Genomic DNA, 26,211 nt, shown 5'->3' with positions numbered 1-26,211 from the left:
CAACACCTCCTCTTTGTGCATACCAAATTTCATTAAAATCGGATTAACCGTTTAGAAGTTACCGAATTATTTCCCTCTTTTTTTTTTCCTATACCACTGTGCGTTGGTAAACCGGCTTCAACTTGAGATCGTAATAATCAAGATCAATGTACTTTTATGGCTTTGGTTAAAAAGATATTCTTTTCTTTTTCTTCCGTAGATTTTTATATTTCTTTGTAAATACAAAAAATAACAAACTGACATGCTATTCATTCTGACAAAATGTTAAAGGAATTCTTTTGCAAGATCTCTTCTCGTGTGGAGTTCTGTTTTTTTTTTTTTTTTTTTCAATTAATTTAACAAATATGTATCTATGTATGTGCTCTTGGCTAAAATATTTAAAAAGATACATCTTTGAAATTTTCTTTAATCAATCGTTTTAAAATTATGTTTAAAAACAAGTTTTTAAAACTATTCGAATAATCTGTTATACTTTTTATCATTGTTAACTTTTTAAAAATTGACTACTGTAATATTAATTATTTAATTATATGTTACTCCGTTGCCTTTGGCATGCCATCATTTAGGTTCAACTTTATAATTAAATAATAGAATGAATAACTTCATAAACTGTTGCTTTTCCAACAATAGGATTAATATTGAGAAATCTCTCAAATTTTTTATATTTTCAAAATTTTATGAAATTTGTTGACAGTTTTAAATCAGAATGTTAATTCTATAGAGCATTAATTATGAAAATTGTTTTAACTCCATGCTAGTATTTGGCGGAATATTGACCCACAAAAGTTCTTATTTAATTCTAAGACGATCTAGCCATGTCTGTCCGTCTGTCTGTTGAAAACATGACAGAGTCCGAAAGAAAAGAGCTTAAGAGTTGAAATTTTCCAAAAAGTTTTCTTATAGGTAAGGTTTGTTTGCTATTGAAAATATTCAATAACGGTCCACGTTATAAATAAGTCTTGTATGAGTAAAATTTTCTCTAACAAATTTTTTAAGGATCGGTCCCCAATTAATTCTACTCTCATATTTGGACCACTCCAAAAAATGACTTCAACGGCCATTACTGACTTAATTTTGAGTTAAGCGGTGAAATTCGATATAAGTAAGTTTCAAAAATTTATGTACCTAATTTTATGAAGATCGGTTCATAATTAACCCTACCCCACATATAAGGTCCCTCTCAGAAAGTTACTTTAAAATCACTCTTCCGTGTTTTGTGAAAATCGGTCCATAATTGAAACTTGCCCTCTTTTTATATTTTTATTATTATTTTAATCATGTACAAACAAAAATCATTTGTTAGTCAGACCCATGAAAAATACAATATTCTCTACTTGGTTGGTAAACCTGGTAGTTTACTGCGCAGGAACAGTTGAGTCGAAGGGACTCCGTAAGAATATTAATATGTCATTAAGTTTAGATCCAGATATCTCAATAAGGATGAATATAATGTAACTAACGGTTTCTCTTAGCGACTAATGCTGGACATTCACAAAGGAAATTGGGAGTTCATTTCAAATTTTGCAACTGCTGCAGTTCACAGCTCAAGCCGACTGTTGACACTGCAATCAACCCCGCCTACTTTGGGTTATAAGGTGTCTTGTGAGTTTCTCATTGAAAAATGACCAAAACAACTCGGACCTTTTACATGTGCCTACGTTATTCTATTTATTTTCAGAATTTTCAAAAAAGAAAATGTGGATTTGATAAAATCTGAATCGGTGTTGGAGTTATCTAGAGCTGATCCCGTTCTCACACGCTCATGTGCCTCTTCATTTCCGTAGTAGTCTCTATGCGTAGAAACCCAAACAAGAGTAATGTCGGACATATGATCCAGCCTTGACCGATCCTTCCTGCATTGCAATGTCTGACTAAGAGAGAAGTTGTTGAGAAGTCGATGAGAGATACTTATTCCAGATTCTTCAAAGAAGACATAATTTTGTTTCATAATTGACTTTGTTCTTAAAATATTTCAATCTTAAATATCATTAAGTATTTTCCAGTTAACAACTATGAAATTAAATTCATGCCACATAGTGCATAAAATTTTTTCTATATAAGGCCAAAAGGCGTTTCATTATAAATAAAAACAAGCATAGAAAAAGATTAATGGAAAAATAAATAACTTAATAAGTAAGGAATTTTAAAAATGTGAAAAATACTACAAGAAAAAACATTCAGATCATTCGTGTAGATAATGCAAGTAACGAAAATTTCTTAATAACTTGGTAATTTTAACTTGAATTACATAAATAATTCATACGTGTAAATAATGTGGGAAATAAAAGTCAAGTTCAACGACTTATTTTCATTAACAAATCAAAACTAATGACGTTTACACATGTTTATCTGATGAGTTTTTGATAGATGCATGTAAGTGAAGCGGTATATTTGTGTTAACAACTACAGAAATCATACTTAATAATCAATCATTAGTTCAGCTAAATTCATTTATTACATGTTGTAATGTCATTGATTTTTATAGGTTTTTATTTTCTTTTGTCGGTTTAAGCAAGCTGTTGATGTTGTTTCTTACATTTGTGCACAGTGTGTATAAATGTTTAAATAAACAAAAAAAAAATAACTTAATTTTTTCAATTAAAATTAAACATTAAATTACTCCCCAAATAGATTAACTTTATGTTTTTTAATTTTATTGTTGCAGAAGTAGAGATGTATTAGCTAACACGCAATAGTATCACTTTCACCGATAGTAACTTCATAAGCATGCATTTGGTAGATGTAATTAAAAACAAAAATCATTATTAATATTTAGGTATCTTCATAATAATTATCATCTTACAACAGCTTTTAAATAATTGTTTAATGAAGAAATTTTTAAAATTTCTTTTTATTTTTTCAAACATCAGTAATGAAAATGTTAATTATATAATCATTTTGAATAAAGATTATCTAATGTGTCAATTAAGTTAAGTGAAGAATATATGATTTAGAAAGAAAAAGTTTGAAAATTTAAAGTTTGCATGACGGATATAAACAGAAGAAATTTTTAAAATAAATCAAATTTAAATTATGAGGATTTCTATTAAAGTTTTCACAAAAATAGAACCAGAAAACTTTGAATTCTAGTAGCATATCTAAAATTTAAATTAAATTATTTATTTTTGCTGAGACCACCGAAACAAATGCACAGACACAGCAAGCATAAACATGCAAATCATACAATTTAATGTGACTATAATTAATTAAAATTACTTCAAGTCTATTAAAAACTACATTGAAGCTACTACACTTCATAACACGACTATAACTCTTTTTTTAAACATTATAGTAAAACGTAAAAAAAGTTTGCAAATTTTCAAAAAGTTTTTTTTTTTTTTTTTTTTTTTGCAATTTTAATAAATGTCATTGTTGTCTTAGCGACGGCAGTCATTTAAATTCAAATGAAGTTTCTTAATGCAGCTTTGTACTTATATACTTATGAGATTTTTATGAGCACATTTGTTCATTTTTTGTTTGCATTTTTTTATCTCTTGACTAATGATGGCAAGTAACAAGCATATAATTTAATTTGTATTATATTGTAATTTAAAATTATTATCATTTGAAAGACCCACATATTTTTTTAGAGAGAAAAAATAGAAGATGATTTTAGGTTTAAGATTTATGAAAGCATTTTGAAACCGCAATCATAACAGATGACATGCAGTATTAAGATTTTTTTGGTTAAAGTATTTTTTCTTGATGACATTTGCATTACAAATATTTTGAAATCGAATTAATGAAGATTTTGTAAGTAAATTGAGTATAAATTATTTGGAAATCAAAATTGTTCAACGAAAATTAAAAAAAAAATTGAAAATTTTCTATCATTTTTATTTTTTAGACGATTGGTATCCTTTAAGGAGGATGTAGGGACAATATTTTTGGATGCTGCAAACATCCATAATACTTCGAGTTGTTAAACTCTGCAAAAGAAAGTCAATACTGGACAAGGCATTACTAGGCTCTATTGTTGTGATGATGAACTTTTAAAATATTTGAATAAAAAATTCATTTTTATAAACATTTTTTTTTGTTCCTATTAAATTCTAAGACGATCTAGCCATGTCTGTCCGTCCGTCTGTCTGTCTGTTAAAAATTGAGTCCGAATGGAATGGAAAAAGAAGGTTGAAATTTCACATAAATATTTCTTTTAGGTAAGTTTTGTTTGGCATTGAAAATGGACATATAGGTCCAGGTTTTCGGATAGCACCCATGTCTGTCCGTCCGTCTGTCTGTCTGTTAAAAATTGAGTCCGAATGGAATGGAAAAAGAAGATTGAAATTTCACATAAATATTTCTTATAGGTAAGGTTTGTTTGGCATTGAAAATGGACATATAGGTCCACGTTTTCGGATAGCACCCATACAAGTGGCCCCTCAAAAAGCAGCTTTAACAGTCATAACTTGTTTAAAGATACGAATATAGCGATGTAAGTTTCTTATGATCCAAAATCACTATGCAAAATTTTATGAGGATCGGTCCATAATTGACCCTACCTCCCATATAAGGTCCCTTTCATAAAATGACTTTAACGCTCATTACTGGCTTAAAAATACTAGTATATAGATGAAATTCGACACAAAAATACGAGTATATAGATGAAATTCGACATAAGTAAGTTTCATTCCAGTCAAGGGTATATAAGATTAGGCATAGCCGAATATAACACTCTTACTTACTCAATTTTTGTAGATATTTTTTGAAAATTTCCTTTTTATAAAAAATATTTTTTTGGTATATTTGTAAAAAATATAAAAATATATTCTTTTTTCAAATAATTTACGAATAATTTCTATAAAAAATAAATTTCTGCAACAAGCGTTTCTCTAACAATTTTCTATACGAAAAAATATTTAAAAATTTCTAAAAAAATCAATATTTTTCTAAAATTTTCTATGAAGGGGATTTTTTTTAATTTAACAATTTTTAAAAAAAATAAATATTAGAGCAAAATTTTTGTATTTATATTAATTAAAAAAAAATAGTTTGAAAATGGAAAAATTTGAAAAGATATTTTTTGACAAATTTCTATAGAAAAATAATACTGTAATAAATTTCTCAGAAAAAAGGGTTTTGATAAATATTGGCAGAGAATAGTAAAAATTATCGAACATTTTACTAAAAAAGATAAAATTTAGGAATTTATTATTTTACAGAAAATTTGTAAAAAAATTCTATAAATTTAAAAAAAATATAATAAATTAAAGAACTTTTATTTGATTTTAAGAAATAAACGAAAACTTTTGTTGTTTTTAAGAAAAATTTAGAAACATTTTCTGTTTTCTGGTAAATGTTGAAAACAGTAACATTTCTAGATTTTTTAAAAAATTAAAGAGAATAAATTTATATAAATTGTAATTTTTGAAAAAATAAAAAAAATGTTTTCCTTATATATTTTAACTTTTCTATTTTTTATAAAATTGAGAAGTTTTCAAAAAAGTTTTTATTAATTTTTAAAGAAAGCAAAGCTTCAAAAATAACTAAAAAAAGAAGTTTTTTTTTAAATATAATTTTTTTTGAATTTTTCTTTTAATAGAGAATATATTATAAAATGTAATGAATATACATTTTCTATGTTGTTTAACACATATTAAGCCAATGATAAATAAATTTTTTTTTAAGTTATTTTAATAAGATTACTGCCATAAATTGGGATTTAAAATTAATTATTTCAATATATTCGGTTATTTTGTAATAAATATTTATTGTTTAACACTGAATTAATTTGACTACCTAAAAATAGTTTGTATTAACATAAATATTCCAACTAAAACTTGTATTAATCTCTTATGAATAAAATGTTTGTAATATACTTTACTCCCAATAATATTCATAAATTTTACCACCATGGAGGTCTTGGACATTAAACACACAATCACGATTTAATAAAATGGTCATAAATTTTACCTAAATTCCCATAAACTTATAATTCATTATATTAGTTTTTTTTGTACTCTTCTTATTAACAATAACCTGCAAGATCATATTTTTAACTAAAATAAAAGTGAAGGGAACCCATAAAGCTATCATGCCGTTAGACTTAAAAAAACAACAACAACACAAGAAGAAAAACTATTATTAAAAAATAAGAATTAAGTTTATGCAAATGTGAATATTTCCGCTTCTTAACAACCCATTTTTTTAATATTAATGTTGGTATATTTTTTATTTCATGTATTAACGTTTACATAGTGTTTTTTTTTAGTTTTAGATACAATGAGCCAAGAAAATATAAAACTAAGGCAAAAAATATAATAAATATAAACAATGAGAATGACTGACTGGCCCCTTATGACACAGTTTTAAAAAAAAAAAGTAAAAAAAGAAGAAGTTTAATGTAAGTATATTATTACAAACTATTGAATTACCAATGAAGAGGTGGAGAAGAAAAAAATAACGAAATACATTGTTTTTTTTTTCAAAAATTCTTTACATTAATAAAACACTAATACAAAGTGTCATTGTAGTGTTAAAGTTTTAATACATTTAAGGAACAAACGGAAATTATAACTTCCCATTTTATTTTTTATTTGTTTTTTTTCTAAACATGTAACCAAGTATTTAGTAAGAACAGTAAACGGAACATTGAACACAAGTTTACATACAAATACTGAAACACTTACTATGTAAGTAACTGCCGCATATTCAAACATATTTACGAATGTAAAAAGTAAGTGAATTTACAAGCTCAACACACACATATTTACTATATACAGTGCGTTGTAAAAATAATGCAAAATTATTCTCAAAATGTAAATAAAAAATGTTTTTAGATAATTGTGAAGCTTTTCTGTAAAACTTGAAAATTTAATAAAATAGAAAAAAATTGGTCCTGACTTCAGACATAACTATAGTCTCGACTATAGATATGAGTACAGCATTGACTATACACTATAGTCTCAAGAAAATATTATAGTCTTGACTGTAGTCTTAACTATTAACAAAACTAAAGTCTCGGTTATAGACAAGATCGTAGTATATACAGTCTCGACTACAGTGATCTAGAGCAGAAAATTATACCGAATATATTCTTGAATAAAAACAGGTCTCCTATACAATTCCAACTATAGAGAAGACCGCAATCTCTATCTAGTAGACTAAAGTCTACTATAGATAATACTGCTAAGTCCTACCATAGAAAGACCGCAATCTTAACAATATATATGTTTTTATAACAGTCTCGATTCTATACAGGACTATAAATAAGTCTTCATATAAGTAGTCTACTATAGATAAGACTGCACTCTCTACTTTAGAATCTAAAGTTTAGATATGATACAAATCTGACAACTGTCCCGACTATAATCTTGACTAGAGACAATATAAAAAATACAAAAAAAATATCTCACTTTTGCTACTCACTGTAACCGAACAATCTTTTATAAGTGTCTGCTGTAAATATAATTTGTATTGTGTGTGGCTAAAGTTTCTTCGCTGTTTTTGTTTTTTTTTTTTTTTTTTTTTGTTTCTTATAAAACAAAAGAAATGAAGAAACAACATTTTCATACATGCAGGTCTAATCGTAAGCAACAAAATAACACATTAAACACAAAAAATATGCAAATTAAATGTAAAATGATACACGATGGATTGTATTGCGCATGCGCTCATAGATGCAGAACAAGTTTCCATCCACATGTTGTGTATTGTTAGTTGCTGCTGCTGCTGTTGCTATTGTTGTTAAGTACTTGCTGTGTGTGTTGTTGCAGGTGTTATGAAAGTCAGCAACAATAATAAAACACTTAAAATTACAAATGAGCTTCTGCTGAATAAAATAGCCAAATTTAGCAATGCTTTGTTTGCTTTGGTTTATTAATAAATTATTTTTTAGTTTTTAGCATTAAATTTTATTTATCTTTATACTGGACAATTAGCAATTAGAGAGTTGTAGTTAAACAGTGTTGTTCATGTGTCATGCCTGATAAGGACTTTTTGGACGAACTGAGTTATAGGTACATATTTGGAGGGGAACATGCATATGATATATTTATTATTCTTAAGGCTTTGTAGAAGTTAGTTTTATTTGACCCATACCCTTATTAGAGCCTTCTTCAAAAATAATTTTAATGTTCACAATTTTATATTAAGTTTTTGATATTATTATTCTCTATTAAATAAATAATTGATAATTAATATTAGAATCAGGCGATAGATATTACACGATTACAGAAAATACTTTATTAAGGACTATAGACAAGAATACCATTGACAGGAGTATAGTCTCGATTATGAAAAATACCACGGACTTTACAATATTCAGGGCTATAGCCTCTTCTGTAAGAATAATTTTTGTGAATATTGAAGAGACAATACATAATTTTTGTCGTTTGATCTATTTTTACATATTTTTTTTAAACACAAAACATTGACACCTTTCCAGAGGGTACTCTACTTGTATTTTCCATGGTCTAGCATTTGCTATTTTTATTTAGCAGTGCGTAACAAACACAACAACCACTGGTGGTTACAAACCATTTACGGTGAGTATTCTAAAAATTTACTTTTTATTTTACTATAATTTATTTTTTTTTCATCATGTTTTGCTTTCTGTTTTAATTTATTTTGTTTGGTATTTGTTGAAATTTTTTCTTTTGTGTAACTATGTAAATTATATTATTTAATATGAAATACTAACATTTTTTAATAATTTTTTTTAAATAATTCTATTTTAAATTTTTCATATTAAAATTTTTTTATTATCAAACACGTCGTTTTTAGCGGTTTTTATTCATACACGTTTAAGGCACGTTTTTACACTGTTAGATCTGTTATTAAACTGCTAGCTTCTTGTTTTCGTTGTACTAATGGTTTAGTGTTGGAACACAACGAAAATTGAAACACTGTGATGAGTACAATGAAATATATGAATAACCCAGCAAATAGTAGGTGTATTGTGTAGAAACAATAGATACATTCAAAGTTTTTACAGTCGACCCTATAGACTAAATTTTAATCTCTCTAGCAAAAACTTTCATTATTATGTAAAATGATACAATTTACTTAGGTACAAAAAAGCATGTAAAGTCAAAATGGTAATGTCAAGTACTATACTTTACAATCGCTTACTAGTAATTATTTCTAATCATTCAATGTAAATCGTGTAATAAAATGTATACAGCATCTATATCTTTACGCAGAAGCTGATTTATGAATTAGAAAGTATTTATGTAACACGATATTAATAAGACGCTACTAAAGTACTTCTTTGTATTCGGAACGACATGTAGCCATTGAAAAGTATGTTAAAAGGTAACTATAAAGTATGTTAATAGGTAAGTATAAAATAATATAGTCTCAACTAAAGTCTGTAAAGACTATAGTTGAGACGAAAAACCATATATAGTCGCAACTATGGGCAGGATTATAGCATCGCCAATAAACAACTCTATAGGAAATAATATAGATTCGACTAAAGATAGGACCAACGTGTATATAGGATGATAGTTGAGTCAATAGACAACACTTTAGTCTCAATTAGTCTAGATTATATTCCTATGTAGAAGACTTAAGGCGATACTGTAGACAAAACATCGGAGATATGACTATACACAGATTTGACTGTAATTTAAACTACGAACAAACAAGCTTCGACTATAGACAAGACTTCAGTGTTGGCTATCCATAGTATCAAATAGAGATAATACTATAGTCCTAATTATATAAATTGATTTATTGTTTTAATTTTGTATGAATTTTAAATGCGAGTTTTGACAATGATTAAAAAGTATATAAATTTTAATACTTTGCTGCAAACTCTGCAAACTGTGATACAATAAATTATTTGCTTGGTTATTAACTCTTTTCTTTTTTCTGTTAAAATCCCCGATTTGAAGAAAAATTCTCTTTAAAGCTGAAGTTTGCCGCGCTGGTTCACGTGTTTGTTTCAATTCCAAAATATTTTTGAAATTCGAATACATGCGAGTGAACAATTATGACGCATACCAGTCAATATAAATTGACCTTTGTCATACCTTGACACAATACTATAGAATTATTAAGCATTAGACTCTGATGCATGGTTTTTTTTGGGTGCAATTTGTTGTATTTTAGAGTAGTAGTCTATTGCACTTCAATTAGTATACAATTGACATTTTTGTTTAATAAAGATAAATCAAATAAGAAAAATGTTGTAACACAGTTAATTGAAGTAAGTATATACATAGCTATTTATTTATAATTAGACATATAAATAGAAAACATTTTAATTTTATATTATTTAAATTAGTTTGAAAAACAAATTATGTTCGAGTGATTTCAACAAGGGTCATGACCTTTGAAATCTTTAGTATACTATTGAATTTATTAGCTTTGCAAAAGATAAAAAATTAAAATACTATAACAGTTTTTTTCGAATTTCGAGGCTTTGCTACAAATTCCAATCTATAAACTAGAACATTGTACAATTAGTTTGTTTTGTTCCATTCCACCAAGTCAGTCTTATATGTATTTTTGTTTTATCAAAAGACTTAAGAGATATGTCGATAATGCAGTTGAAAAAATTACTAAAAAAATCATTACTCTTAGATATTAACAATTTGTTTAAATCTTTCTCTCTCTCTTTAATTAAAAATTCTCTTTTAGCCATAATAATAACGTTTGTTATGAACAAGTTTCATTACCATTTCATTTCCCCTACATAAACTCCAGTTGTTTGCTTTCAATTTGGTTAAGGAATGAATGAAGTAAACCTACAGGTAAGTATTTATAACGAATATTTTTGTAATGTAGTTTTTTGCCGTTGTTGTTCATGTTCAATAATATTTGAAAGAAAAAACAAAAAAACATTATAAAACAAATAAAAATAAAGTATGAAAACAAGTAAAATACCAACATAAATAATAAACAGGTTCACCATCGACTTCTGCACACAAAACTGTTTTTTTTGTCTGATACCTAACAACAGACAATGCCAAGTGATTGTTTACCTTTTTTTCTCCCAACTTCTTCATCCCAATCATCTAGAGTCACACTACGTCTAAACACTTGAATGCAAAAGTCTCCACGTTTTTATCATTTTGTGCCTGACTAAACAAAATTGAGTTGTATAATGATTTGATCGTTCCGTACGAAACATCTTGTATTCTGACAGACGGTGAAACATATCTAGTTGTGTTCCTCCTACTGTCTGTTGATCGGAAAAGTTTGTGGTGTAATAAAATCTTTGTTTGATAAGACTGAAAACATTTTCCTTAATCAGAAATATTTGATTGTGAAAGCGGCCACGCATAAAACGAACTTAAAACAAAATGTCCGTCCATCTGGCTGTGATCAAAAAAAAAAAAAAAAAATACAAAACATTTAAGAAAATCTAAAAAGGAAATTTAGAATAATATTTCATTTAAAGACTATGTGGACTTATACATAGAAAGAACTGTATTGATTAAGTCCGTAAAAGATTTGAATAAAAATATCTTAATCACAGGAGTTGGCTTAATATCGAAATTATATATTAATGTTGGGGATTTCAGATTCGCTACAGTCGAATATAACACTCTTACTTGTTTCATTTTTGATTCCTCTACCAAACATGTTAATGAATGTTGTTGTTAACGACACACACAACAAACAACAATCCTAGCACCAAACAACAGTAAGAAAAATGTTGCCATGACGAAAAGAATGCGGCACTTGTATTTTAAACATATAATAAATATGAAACAGACACAAAAAATATATGTATGTATAAAGTCAAACAACCAAGTTGGTTGGAGTTTGAGCTCACAGGAAAGCAAAAAGAAAAAAAAGATCTGCAATATAAGTATATTCCCATTTGTTGTATCAAAAAAAAAAAAAAAAAAACGAAACAAGAAAAAACATTCTGTGTAGCAAATATCAAAGTGAGGTTAAATTAACCTATGTTGGAATCTCATAACAAGCTTCGGTTAACTTTTGACTTAATCATGATAGAAATTTGTCAAAATTTTATTACAGTTAAATTTTGCGAAAATAATTTTTGATAAAATTTTATTAATTCTATATAGTATGTAAACACCACTTGCCTCATAACGAGTTAAATTTCAACTTATTAGATACATTTAATACATATTTTAGCAGATACATTTTTTGTAGCATTTTTTTTTTTTCTTTATTCTATGTACTTGTCTGTCGCTCGTTTAAAGTTGGTTCGAAAGTTTGCACGTTTTTGTTGTAGAGAGAGAGGAATTTTGCTGTAACTGGTGTAAGAAATCAACACAAAAAATATATGTTTATAAAACAAAAACGTCTATATCTGATTGTTTGTTGTCTGAACCATGACAACCACATGAACTCATACTACTATGCCAATTTTTTGTTAGTGGTTAAACTATTTTAACGGATCATTTTCTATATGTATTTATGTGCAATTATTATCTTAATAATATCAAACTGCAAAAAAAAAGAAATATATACGTATATGGGTATCCATAGTTAGAATTTAAAATAATGTAGCAACTAACGAGGTACATTTACATAGATATGCAAGTAATAGTGCTGTAACTATTGATAAATTCCAAAATTTTCTTATTATTAAGTAGGTACTCTGATCACAAATGTTGTCGTAACAATCATAGCAGAGTAACAATCATAGCAGCAACTTCTTCATCCAATATTTTAATTTAGGTAAGTATATGAATGGTTCTGGTCTGCGATGAATTGTGTTGTCATTAGGGACCGAATTTATATCGAATATTGATTTTACCTTTAAAACAACAACCTCTTTTCCTAATTTCGATTCCATCAAATATCGGCAAGAGTATTTTTCCTGTTCCCTACCAGTAATTAAAAATTTTAAAGTTTCGCAAAACTTACATTTCCTCATTCAGAGTACACTTCATTTTAGACATAATACCATCAGGTGTCATCCTCTGAAAACTATTTCAAAAGAAACTAAAAAATTATTCATGTTATACATATAAACACTTCACAACCCCGCTTTAATTACAGCTATTGTTGTTGATGCCTTATATACAATCATCTAATAATAAGTTCATAAACTATTCATTACCCTCATTATAATTTCGTTGAAAACTAAATAACCAATACTTAATTTACTTTTACCAAAAAATAAAATACCTTAACTAAAGAAAAATAATAAAAAAAGGTAAAAACTATTTTTTCATGTCATTCCACTATAACCTTTCCAACAATTTCTCACAATTACTTTACAAAACTTCCCACATAATAAAATAAAAACGAATTCCACAAAAATGGTTATAAATAAATTCATTTATAACCAAAAAAAAATATACAAAAAGCCAAAGAAAAAAAATAATCAATTATAAGAAAACCACAAAAACAAAAAATAAATTTAAATCACTGATGAAAAAACTGCTGACAAAAAAGGAAAATAAAATATTGGGTTACCACAGATACAAACTAAACTAAACATGTAACAGCACTGACCTTTCACCAAATTTTTTACTTTTTTTTTTTTTTTTGATTTTTTTTTGCATTTAAAAAACTTCCAAAAATACAACAGACAAGACAATCAATAGTAGACTCCATTCATGTTATGTATATAGACTGCAGTAAAATTGCCTTGGGTCTGACAATTACAACTGTAACCACAAAGACAAAGTTTGTTATTGAATTTGTGTGTTTTTTTTTTTTCCTTTTTTGAGGATAAATTACAATACATACATGCATATATACGTGAACTAATATAAATCTCCAAAAATAAAGAAAACTTAAATTCGTACAAGTGCAAATACGAGCAACTATGATTACAGTCATTAACCATCCAGCCTGCCGGCCGGCTAATTGTATTTATTTAAACTTTTTTAGTTGTTTTTTTTTTTTTTTTTTTTTTTTAATTTTTGTTTATCAATTTAGTGCCATGCAGTCAATTGCCAAGCATGTTAATGGTTTTATATATGTAGTATGTCAACCATACATCCATGTTTATTAGACTGGCTTGAGAAAATCGGTATTTCAATATACAGATAGAAATTCAAGTAATTCTCGAAGATCGTATTTTCTGAGAAAAATGTAATTCAAATATTATACTTTTTAGAACTCACATATGCCGAAGTGAGTATTTTAGAACTCTCATATGCCGAAGTGAGTATTTTTGTACGAAATTCACAAAATTGGACCAAATAAATTATTTTTCAATTAATTTGGCACAAAGTCCTCTTCAGAAGTTTACTTGAATGTCGAAATTCACTTATAACATTCATATAGCAATGAAATTCGGAACAAATAAATATGTTACAAAAATATATGTATTACAATTTTTTTTTTTGAAAAACTTCATATGTTTTTCAAAATTTCACGCTTGCCTTTATGTAGGCTAGATACTCTTTATGTTGATGATATTATACTTGTCTTAGTCAGATTTTTACAATAGAATGAACCTTTTTTGAATGTCTGTCTAATGTAAATTTTTATTAAGTTTTATTTCTAAACAAGTGTATTTAAAAACTTTTAGAAAGGCGTTTTAATTTTGCCAGAAGTTAATACAATTGTTAAATTATATTTGGGAAATTTGAAAGTTTTCTAGCGCCTTTCACTTCACAAATGTAGGCAAAACTAAATTTTATAAACTAAATTTATTTTTTCTATATAAATATTAATTGAAGTTAAATTTACTGTGATAAGCAAATGAAACTCTCCGAGAATAATATTACTTAAAATTTTAAACCCTGTTAATATTTTTATCAAAACCCTTTTATTTTTTTTAGATAAGTATTAAAAAAATTTTTAAAATTTACATTTTGCATCATTTAGAAATTATTTGTAGTAAATTATGAACTATTTGGAGATATGACCAATTATCGGCCAATCCGAACAAAATTTCAATGATTTATAGATACATTAAAAATACTTTTTCGAATTTTATACGTAGCGAATTGTATATTGATATCGATATTCAGTAATTGATTATAGGCGTTAACGTAGTTACAACAATAACCTTTATCACCACTTCAAAAGTAGCACTAAGTGTATTTGTTTACCTTACCTTTTGGAAGTGATATCCAAAGAACCGAAAAGAATACAAGTTTGTTAAAAATTAAAGGAATATTTTTTGTACTGAAATTCTTTTGAATTAAAAACAATTTATTTTTTAATTGATTGATAAATGCGTGTAATATATATATTTATGTTAATCTTTTTTAAATCAAATTAGTTGTACTCTATAATACTACAATTTTTCTTCCTAATAACTTCAAAAAAAAAAAAAAAAAACATAAATATTACTTTCTGATAATGACTTCAGAAGTTCTTTTTTTGTCAAGTTATCCGAAAAAAAAATCTCAGCGCGATATTTGTATATACATAACTTTATGACGAATTTTATTCTAATATATTTATTTTTTAATTTGTTTTGAGATTTTCGGAAGATGAGACCTTATATGACAGCATTAACCAATTATGTACCTATATCTATATAAAAACGTCGTCGGTAGTCTGAAATTTTTGCTTATAACTTTTTAAGTTGTGAACTGATTATGCCGATTTTCAATAACAAACTGTCTCTTATGAATATTTCGAGATGTTACGCATCTATGCTAGTATTTTTCCACCAACTAAAGGACATAGCATTAGATCCATAGATATTTGTCTTACGTGTTGTTTTCGCTGTTTAGCAGAGCCCCACATATGATCTTTTAAGTTCCAAATTATCATAATGGATTTATTTTTCATTACAAGTAATAAGTCAGTTAAAAAATTAATGCATTTAGCAGCATTTTGAAAAGTCGTCTCCCAAGGCTTCAATTCGTATGTTACCTAATTTCTTCGCTTTTGAATAAAATTTGATGCTCGAAAATATTTTATGGAATAGAATAATTCCTCCTCTATTAAAATTTTTATTTGGTTTGGTCGATATTTCTTTTCCTTCTTAAAACTATGAAATCATTAACCATTCATTAGGTAATCAATGAAATCACTTTCCTTTTCTTTTTATTGAAAATTTAGTTGACACATAAATTCATATTTTCAAGAGATAAGACAACGTAATTAAAAAAAATCCAAAATGGTCTTAATCAGCTAGTAAAAACCGCAAATTCTCGAAATCGTCAGTAACGTAAATTTTACATTCCAACTCGGAAATTTAGTATGTGGAAATACATAAGAATTTGAAATTTTTATGAAAATGTTATTTTCACCTTCAAAGTATCTGCCACTTTTTATTACATCATAAAATAAAGAAAAAATTTTCTTTTATCTTAAACTTACGTGATATCCTTGTCAGAACTCTTTTGAGAACGTGTACGTAATATAGAATTTAATTCCCTCATAACATCACTGCCCTTACGATCAAATTCAGAGAACAACTCATTATCATCGATATTATTCAAATCAGAACCACTGCGACTCTTAATCGAAGCAGATCTTAAATTAATTAAAATACATATGCTAAATAACAAATTTACGCAATATAATTTTGAAAATCACTCACCTATCTATAGAATCCATACTGCTGGCAACATCAAAATCCATCATAAGATCATCTGAACAAATGGATTCACAAGGTGAAAGAGTGTCTAAAGATTCGGCTCTTTCCATAACAGCTTTGCGTAAAGATAAAGGTGTACGCAAACTTAATTCCATAGCTTGATGCAGAGCACTACGTGATTTATTTATAGAAGCACGCATTGAACCCATACTTTCCATAAGTGTAGGTGTATCAGTTCTATCCCTGCGAGAAGTGCCACTCTCAGCTCCACCATCTTGAGAGTCTTGGTTAAATAGTAAAGCTGGCTGATCTGCGATTTCATCATCAATTAAATTACCACAATCGGAAAGTGATAGGGAATGTGAAGCATGCGTGGGAGTGCCAGGCGATAGAGGACTAGCCAAATCTAATTCTGGTGATATCTCATCAATATCTTTCTCTTGCAATTCTTCATTCATTTTGTGTTTCTTTTGTTTACAAGCCGCTTCTTCTGATTCAGTACTACTCACTAAACTATCAGTGGGCGAAGTCTCATCTTCCAGTAGGAAGGTACTACCCTCTAAAGCCATTTCAGCGAATTTAGTTTCATTTAAGGTATCACAAAATGATTTTGGACGTTCGAACTTATCAGCCTCAGTTTCAAATATAGCCAGTGTTGTGTCTAATTTTGCAGCATTATCAGTTTCATCGTTTATATTGAGCGCTAGAGGTTCTGTGAGTGAGGCTAAATATAGAAATTCAATTTAATTAATGTTCATTTTTAAAGAAAATATCAAAGGTGTTTGAACTTACATATTGTGCTAATGGGTACATCAGTATTTAAAGTAATCAAATCATCATCATTTAGATCAAACGATAATTTATTTTCAATTTCCTTGCGATTATCTTCCAATTTATTGTCCTGCTTGTTACTATCTTCACTACTGCTGATACTCAAATTACTGAAATCATTTGCAGCCAATGATTCGCCCGCATTACACCAGGATGATATAACCGAGCTACCGGGTGAAGATGTCTTACTGGAGCAAGTATTTATATCCTTAAACTGACGTTCCTAGAGAAATTAAAAGAAGAACATCATTTAAAACGAATTGCTATTCACAAATATTTAAAATTTACCTTCGAACCCTTTTCAGTGGCTGACCGATCCAAATGTAATTTTTCCTCATCTACCGATTCACTGTCTTCTTCTGATGGCTGTCGACTGATCAAATTTGTAATAGCCTGATGTAGAGGCTTTGCATCCGCTGTAAATAAATAGGAAATTTGTATTAATGTCTTAAAATTTTTGATTAATAACCTCACCCTCTGCGGAATTTTCCTTATGTTTGGCAACTGAATTCCTTAATTCGTATGATTCTCTACTTAAAACCGTATTGGAGCGTATTAAACCACTTAAGGGTAAAGGAACCGTTTGATTTTCAGCCGGTAATTTAGGTAAAGCTAAAGGCTCCACAATCGAACTACTTTCACTGGATAGTGAGTCATCTAAATCCTTCACCTCAAACCTACCACGACCATTCATCACCATTTGCAAATTTCTGGGACGACTGCGGCTACGTTTAGGTGAAGATGTACGTTTTACAGATCCTGCCCCACTAGATGTGGAACTATCCAATGCCATATCTAAGCTGGCAATGCCTGAATCTGCTGAAATTTCTCGACTACCACTAAATGTACGTCTTGTGCTATTTGTCATATGTTTGGCCTGTTTGGCATCCATACGCTGAGCTCCATGTACGGATGACTGTCCCAATGTAACTGGATGACGACCTGATGAATGTTCTCTTGTACGCGTACCCGCACCCAATGCCTGCGTTGCAACATACGAATTGCTGGCTGGTGTTGTAGGTGTGGTAGCATTAATACTAATGGCCACAGCAAATTCAGGCTTTGGCAAGCTAACAGTTTGTAAAGTGAATTTTGAATATGCTGTTGCCATTGCTGTTGCAGCTACTCTGGGTGTTGGACGTACTCTGCATACAAACGAAATGGGGAGAAATATTTTTAATTGAATTTTAAGTGTTTAAGATTGTAAATAATGTATGTCTATTTTAAAAAAAAATGTAAGTACTTACATGACATTATTGTGGTGTAGTAGGCCTGTTGCCATATTATGGTGGCTGGCACGATAATTCATGTTGCCACTTGTTGTTGTTTGTGTATTTAGTGCCGGCTGCTCAAAGAACTGACGTCTATCATACTCAATAGTGCTATTCTGTTTTAAATTGAATGTTATCGTTTTTGTTTGAGTATTTCTGGGTGCTGCGCCTGTTTCGGTATCGCTTTCATTTGAAGACGATGTTGTTCTGCCAGCATGTGCACTCTTTGAACGACGTTTCACTTAAAATTGAAAAGATAAGTAATGTGTATATTAATAATTAAATCGTGTACGATAGGGTGTGTGTATGTTTATATATCAGGTAAAAAGTAAATATTAAAGGTCGACTATGAGTAATAACTATAGAAATCAAAATTTTTACAGTAACTATAACTAGAAGTGGAAATAAAAGAACGAATATCTTCTGAGAGTATCTTTTCATTTTGTATCTTTCTACTCTGGGCACTTCGTTTTATATGCCCTACATTACAAAAGTGAGGGTGGTTAATAGACGTTAGTATATTGATTTTGTCATTCCGTTTGTAACACATCAAAATATTGATCACGAATTCTTAATCCTTGTGTCTGTCTAAAAGCATGACACTGTTTGAACGGAAACGGAGCTTGAGAGTTAAAATTTTTCACAAATATTTCTTCTAGGTAAGATTTGTTTGGTATTGAAAATGGGCAATATCGGTCCAAGTTTTTGCTTAGACCCCTTACAGATTTAACAGTCATAACTGTTTTATATATGCGAGTGCAGCGATGAAAATCGACATAGCCCTTCATATAGGGTTCACGCCAAAAAATTAACTTAATGCCCATTACTTCCCAATAATACAAGTTTAGTGCTGAAATTCGATGTAAGTAAGTTTCTTAACAACAAAAATCTATCTACCAAATTTTATAAGGATCGGTCCATGATTATACCTTCCCCCTATATAAGGTCCGCCTTATTTATAAAATTCAACATAAATAAGTTTCTTATGATCACAAATCTCTCTACCGAATTTTATGAGAATCAGTCCATTATTAAACCTTACACCCAATATAAGGCCCTCTTCAGAAAATGTATTTAACGCATATTATAGGCATGCTATACTCAGTTAGCTATGACATTCGGTACACAGTAAGTAAGATTCTTATGCTATGTATACATGGTTGCTAGATCTTACAACGTTTGCAGTAAAATGTGCATAAAATCTCTAATAACAGTGCAAACGTACAAATATTGTCTGTAATGCTTTTTCTGACAACGTTGCGAATGGAAAATTGGAAGTTCAGTGGATTTTTAGACATTTTCTCCAACGAAATTTAACGCCCACATATGATTATGGTTAAAAAGTTGGACCAAAATTTTTTGTTTTTAAAAATTAATATAATTGATCGAAAAGTTATGGCTCAATTATAAAATTATGTTAACAATTTCCGTTTAGGATAAATCCTTATGAAGTTACTAATTGAGTAACTCGCAATGATTTCAAAAGAACAATCTTCACGACACAAAGTTTGAAAACTCTTTGCTGTGTAATGATAATAAGTTATAATACATACTTAAATATGTATGTATTTGACCTGTATATGTACCGAAAAGGTTAGGCATTGGCAACCATATGATGCTCATGTGATACAATTCATTTCAAAAAATACGTATGTTTTCTTTTTTATAAGTACATATAAAATAAACGAAAGGGTTATTGACCTTTTATACGATAATTATCTTACTCTTAATGAAGTTACATTTGACAGCATTCAAACCTAATTTCATTATACCATTGCTATTAAACTAATACAATTTTATTTTAATTAAATTACTATCTATTTAAAACATAATTACATTTATTGTTAAAAACAATACCAATCAATAGACAGCTCGTCCTATAATGGTGCATATTTTTAAACCAAACGTATTTAATATATCTACACATTATTTCAAACTTACAATTGCTAACCAGCACACCTTTAGTGTTGTTTCCATTAGCGCTATAATTATTATTTTCAATATTATCATGGGATTCTCTCTGTTGGCGTGATGTTATGTCCGTGGATGAGGGCCTATATGTGCCACGGAAACCAAAACGACTTCCAGCGCCCGGTAACTTAACATTAGCAACACCACCACCAGCGCCTACACTTGTATTCTGATTTGTTTGTATAGTCGCAGCGGCTGCTGCTCCCATTTTTTCAAAATACACATTGTTCAGCAAATCTAGTTAAAAAATAACAATAATACAAGTTATTAAATTAACAATACAACAAAAAAAAAAAAGAAACTAATAGAAAATAAATAAACCAAATACCACAAAATATAACTAAATAACGTCATAACAAAGAAACCCCATTAGGTCATTTACACTCACCTGCATTACCATTATCATCCCTAGTGACTAGTTTGTCTGTGCAAATTTTATTGTTTGTATCTATCACAGTATCTGTTCTATAACTATTACCATCCCCCGTATTTAGTCCATCGCCAGCAATCTTGCCACCACCACTACTGTTACCCTTGTCCGTATTATCACTATCGTTGGCATTATATTTATCCTGTTTCTTGGAATGTTTGCTGTTCTCTCCCTTTATTAGTTTCTTTAGTTTTTTTGGTGTTGTATTTAGGTTTTTGCGAAAGCCGAAAGACATCGCTGTCCCCTTCGTTTGGATTTCACCTGCATTGTGCTGTTTCTTAGAGTTCTTTTTACTTTCGGCTTGACCCTAAAATTAAAGTAAAATAAAAGATAAATTAAATAAATGTTGTTTAAGGACTAACTAAATAAATAAAGTAGTTTGTTTAAGAACATAAGATTTTATCATCAATAGCTTATGCCACGCATGTTAGAAATTGTGTAATTAAAGTAGTTTCCAAATGTACTTATACAAACATTATTTGTTATTTTGTATCTACTTAGCAGTAAAATACATTTATTTTATGTTCTTAAAAATATTAAAGATTATATTGATTTTTCATATATTCTATAATATGTATATTTAGTTTTCACAATAAAGAATTTAAGTTTTTGTAAAAAAAGGAAACATGGACTGATCCTCATAAAATTTTAAAAAGAGATTTTTATTTCATTTTCTAAATTGCGACCTGCAGTTTGATTTGGCTTACGTTGACCAGCAAACGGACGGACATATCTAAATTAACTCAGAAATTTATTAAAATTTGTATACTTTAAGAACCAATATTATTGTACGTTCAATCGAGGAAAAAATTTTATTTTTCATCGAAATAAATCTTCTACCACTTTTTGTAATTTATGAAAATTTATATTTTGTAATGTTTAGAAGTGATGCTATGGATTTTTTTTAAATGTTTGCAATAAGTGAAAAAGATAGTTTCTAAAAATCTGTTTATGTAGAATTTAGTTGCTATACTTGTGGTTTTAAGTTATGCACGTTAAAGTCGTTTTCTGATGAGATCTTTATATGGGAGATAGGATCTATTATTGGCTGATCCTCATAATATTATACCAAAACATTTTGGTTCTTTAAAAATTTGTACATTTTGAATTTCTTTGTCATCCGCGTTTTTTAAGCTAGTTATTTGCATTATAGTAATTTTCTGAAGGGAATCTTATATGGATGCTAGGTTAAACCGTAGACCATTGCCCATTTTCAATACCAAATTAAAAAAATTTTATTCAAAATTTCAACTCTCTACCTCGTTCTATCGTGTTTTCAACTGACATGCAGCCAGAATGCAGGCAGAATCTAATAAGGACCCAATATTTCGATGTGTTACAAACGGAATAACAAATATAAAACATGTTAAAAAGATTGTGAGATACACACATATTTCTCTACTTACTTAAGTTAACCATCGTATACATATTATATTGTTATAAAAGCCTCAGCTTTCACTTTGAAATCTACTGAGAAATTTAAAATAGATTAAGATTAAACTAGGCTACGGACGTACAAGTGCATTAATGTACTCAAATCAGTTTTTTACCAATATCATAAGATTTTGGAGGTGCTTGACAAGTTTTATACAAATTTTATTAAATTCTTCGAATAAAAGCTTTTATTTGTTATTCGTTCGAATAATTGAGTAATTTTTAAAATTTAGTCGATTACTCGAATAAAAAAAGTATTGTAATTTTTTATTCGAATAATCCTAACGCGAATAATTGACAACCCAAGTATTAAGTAATAAGTATTGTTCGTAAGAGCTGGGAGGTATCACTAATCTATCTATCTTTCTATCTATCTATCTATCTATCTATCTATCTATCTATCTATCTATCTATCTATCTATCTATCTATCTATCTATCTATCTATCTATCTATCTATCTATATATCTATCTATCTATCTATCTATCTATCTATCTATCTATCTATCTATCTATCTATCTATCAATCTATCTATCTATCTACATGTACTATATATGTATATAAAAAATTTATGTAAACCCATAAAAAAGAACACTAAGAAAAAACTATAGGTATAATAGTTATACTGCCAAAATTTACACAAAAATATTATAAATGACATGATAACCTTCACCTTAGTCGCCTAAAGTATGAAAATATTGTTGCATTTACAATGACCCCAGCGTTTTTAGCATTCTCGCAAGAGGCTTTAAAATATTATACGGTTGACAGCAATTTAAAAAGAATTCATTCACAAAATCAGTCAACCATAGTCAATGGACAATAATTGCATATATAGAATGAATTGTGTGTGTGTTTTGAGAAATCAATATTAAGTTTCGTATTTGCCAAGTTATCGCATAAAATACGTAATAAGTACTTTTATAGTATGTAATTTAAGTTGTATTGGTTTGGTGTTATTATACAATATTTATTATATCAAAATCAAAAGAACTATGTAATAGAAAAAGTCAAGTAAGTTTCTAAACTTAGAGTTTTATTTGCAACAAATCGTCAATGTGGCGTCACATGCCAAATCCTCCAAAACAAATGATGACTAATCGAGCCCACGTTTACGTTTCGGTAAAAACATATGGTGGAACACATTCATACTCCAGCGGCATAAACATGAAAATAAAAACAAAAATAACAAAAACAAACACTAAAACAAGAACACAACTTGTCTTCAGGTACTGGAATAGGACTTTAAGGGATAATTTTTAAAAAATATTGCACTTGACATAATCCACAAAAAAACACGAAACAATGTAGCAGCCAAAAGAGGTTTCTCAATGTGGATTGTAAACTCTTTACGAGATGTGTGTATACTATAACAAGCAAATAATCACAAGTACTATGTACTATAAGTATTATTTCCACTTTTATTTGTTCTTTTTGTATTCTTTTGCGTTTTTTTTTTTTTGTGAAAAAATGCCTTTAAGCCGGATAAGACTAAAATTGAGAATGTGAATTATTAATCAGAGTAGAAAAATAAATTTACCATTTCGTCTTCTTCTGTGTCAAGTGATGCTGTTAATTCAAGAATTTCAACGTCGTTATCATTTAATAAATGCTGCTGCTTAATATCAAGCGCCTCGTATTCTTCTAGATCGATGACGAGGTTTTCACATTCATCCATCTTGTAGGTAGATATTTCTCTTGTAGCCCCCTGTGTAGGCGGGCCTTGATATATTGAATTTTCAACCTTGCAGCCGTTTTTCACAATTATAAGTTTTTTCTTAGTTTTTTATATTTTTTTAAGTTTAACTCTTAAAGAGCTTTACAATAGTAATTTGGTTAACAAAATTTTAAAATTTTCTTCCATTTAAAACTAAAACAATTGAGCTTTTTGTTTATTATAATAATTAATTAAACATTACACTTTCTTAATTTTTTCACCTTAATAAAGCTTAACAAAAAAGTCCTTGACTTGAAATAACTTTTGCATATTATTTTAGCTATACATATAATTAAAAATTTTAAGCAATTTTATTTATTATTTCTTAGTTATTTTTTATTTGTTATTTGTTACTATTAAAACATTTTCTTCTTAAATTTTCTTGCCACAGATTTTTTTCACAATTTTACTTATATTTTCCTAATTTTTCTTTATTACAGCGACCGTAACGTTTTAATTCTTCTGTATATAAAATGTTTGTGACACTGGAAATTCTGGGATTTTCTTAGCACTGCAATGTCTGACTGTGTGGACTGCATGATTTTCCATAAAACATGCGCACTATAAAGAAAAATTAAATTAAAAATAAAAGTTGACATTAAATTTTGGTGGTTGCTTGTTCCCAAAGTCTGGTATTAAGGGCGACATCTATAGACATCCGTTAGAAAGTTTGTTACAAAATATTTTTTGTCAGGATATTTTTCGTTTAGAGTTGTTGTTAGAAGTTATACTTTCAATTTAGCTTTCGATAACGCATTGAAGGTTTTTAAAAGCTATTAAAATATATAAAATAACAGATTTTACCACCAAAGTTGTATAAAGCCAAGAAAGCTTTTGCAATAAAAATTAGATGTTATTATTGTACAGAAATAACGACTTCACGCCTTGTAGAAGTGGCATCTTAGAATAATATTATGTTTTTGTCCCAGGGTAAACATATTAGGATTTTTTTAATATTTTTGGAGGAAATGTACTTTTTTCTTTTATGTTATATAATATATATAAAAGAGAACTATAAATTTAATTTAAATTACCATAATGAAAAAAATGATAATCGATCGATACATGGTGTATCCAAAAACTCACATTTTTATACCCTTCTACCTTAGTAAGAAGAGTATATATTAGAGTGTTTCGAGGAACAGGAGGTAGAAAACTGAGGATCCTTTCAAAAAATAGCTTTTAATCTTTCGTGTTCAGTATTCGTGTTTTAGAGGTATTCCTCCCAAAAAGTGGATCTTGGGATACCCTAAGTATATTTGTATAAGTTTGTTATACTGTTCATAATTTAAATATATTAAGTCGGTTTGGTGTTAAGTTTGTTTTCAGAAAACTTCAGATATCTGTGAGATCCCAATTTTCAATAAATCTATCAGAAAGATCAGAACACAATTAAAAATCAGCAAAATCTTCAAAGTGTACTTATTGAATTTGTTTTAATATTAAACCCAAAAACATTAAATCAAGCATGATTCGTGTTTTTCTTTTTTAATTTTTAAGCATAATAGCTCGGAATAATTTAGAACATAAGTACACTAGGATGTCCCGTGACCCTTTTTTAGGAGGAATACCATTTAAACGATACACGAAAAAATTAATAAAATTTTTTTGAGAAGATCCTCAGTTCACTATCAGCGATTGAAAATCTTGATCTCTTGATATGTTAAAAAAATTGTCTGCAATCTTTTCGAATTTGATGTATTTTTCGCATCGAGAAATAGTTGTCAAAAAATTTATGATCATCTTCTATAATTAATATAAAACACAAGATTTAAATATTCGTTGTTTAATATTTATTAAAAATACAGAAACGAGGCAAAGAAACTTTTATTTATTTATGTATTATAAGCGGCATATTCATTTCAAAAATTAAGAAATGTACTTAAGCAAATGCCAAACTATTTTTTAAATATGTTTTTTATGAGCTGAAAATTACGACAACTTTTTGCCGTAATCAGCTCAAAATTACTAAAATTTATTTTTGCCATATTTTTTAACAAAAAGTTTTCTATTATTTTGGAGTCAATAAACATCACTTCCGCAGAAAGAAAAAAATTCACTTAGTGCTACTTTTGAAGTTAAATGTTATTCTTTTGGTTTTATTTTGCTGGGTACGTATACGCGATGTATCCAACAAAATTATGAAAAACCAAGGAAGTCAATTTTAACAA

The 26,211-nt window shown here is 28.3% G+C and overlaps 1 protein-coding gene across 14 annotated transcripts in view; it reads right to left on the bottom strand.

Moving 5' to 3' along the window:
• The window catches only part of LOC111675082 (probable serine/threonine-protein kinase DDB_G0282963), a 70,273-nt gene that overhangs the window by 15,271 nt on the left and 28,791 nt on the right, over window positions 1–26,211 (bottom strand). For 12 of the 14 annotated variants that reach the window (XM_046953208.1, XM_046953219.1, XM_046953215.1 and 9 more), the window contains exons 3-10: window positions 20,849–21,197; window positions 20,431–20,697; window positions 18,466–18,730; window positions 17,693–18,363; window positions 17,507–17,634; window positions 17,180–17,441; window positions 16,391–17,111; window positions 16,168–16,323 (exon numbers count right to left, since the gene is read on the bottom strand). In XM_046953208.1, coding sequence (XP_046809164.1) covers window positions 16,168–16,323; window positions 16,391–17,111; window positions 17,180–17,441; window positions 17,507–17,634; window positions 17,693–18,363; window positions 18,466–18,730; window positions 20,431–20,697; window positions 20,849–21,197 — 2,819 coding nt within the window. Of the gene's footprint in view, window positions 1–16,167; window positions 16,324–16,390; window positions 17,112–17,179; window positions 17,442–17,506; window positions 17,635–17,692; window positions 18,364–18,465; window positions 18,731–20,430; window positions 20,698–20,848; window positions 21,198–23,863; window positions 24,498–26,211 lie in introns of those variants that run through there. The other 2 variants (XM_046953220.1, XM_046953214.1) reach the window with 2 other exon arrangements.

The sequence above is a fragment of the Lucilia cuprina genome, chromosome 5, assembly GCF_022045245.1.
Source record: "Lucilia cuprina isolate Lc7/37 chromosome 5, ASM2204524v1, whole genome shotgun sequence".
In the NCBI taxonomy this organism is placed as follows: domain Eukaryota; kingdom Metazoa; phylum Arthropoda; class Insecta; order Diptera; family Calliphoridae; genus Lucilia; species Lucilia cuprina.
This window is presented reverse-complemented; position numbering and strand designations above follow the sequence as displayed.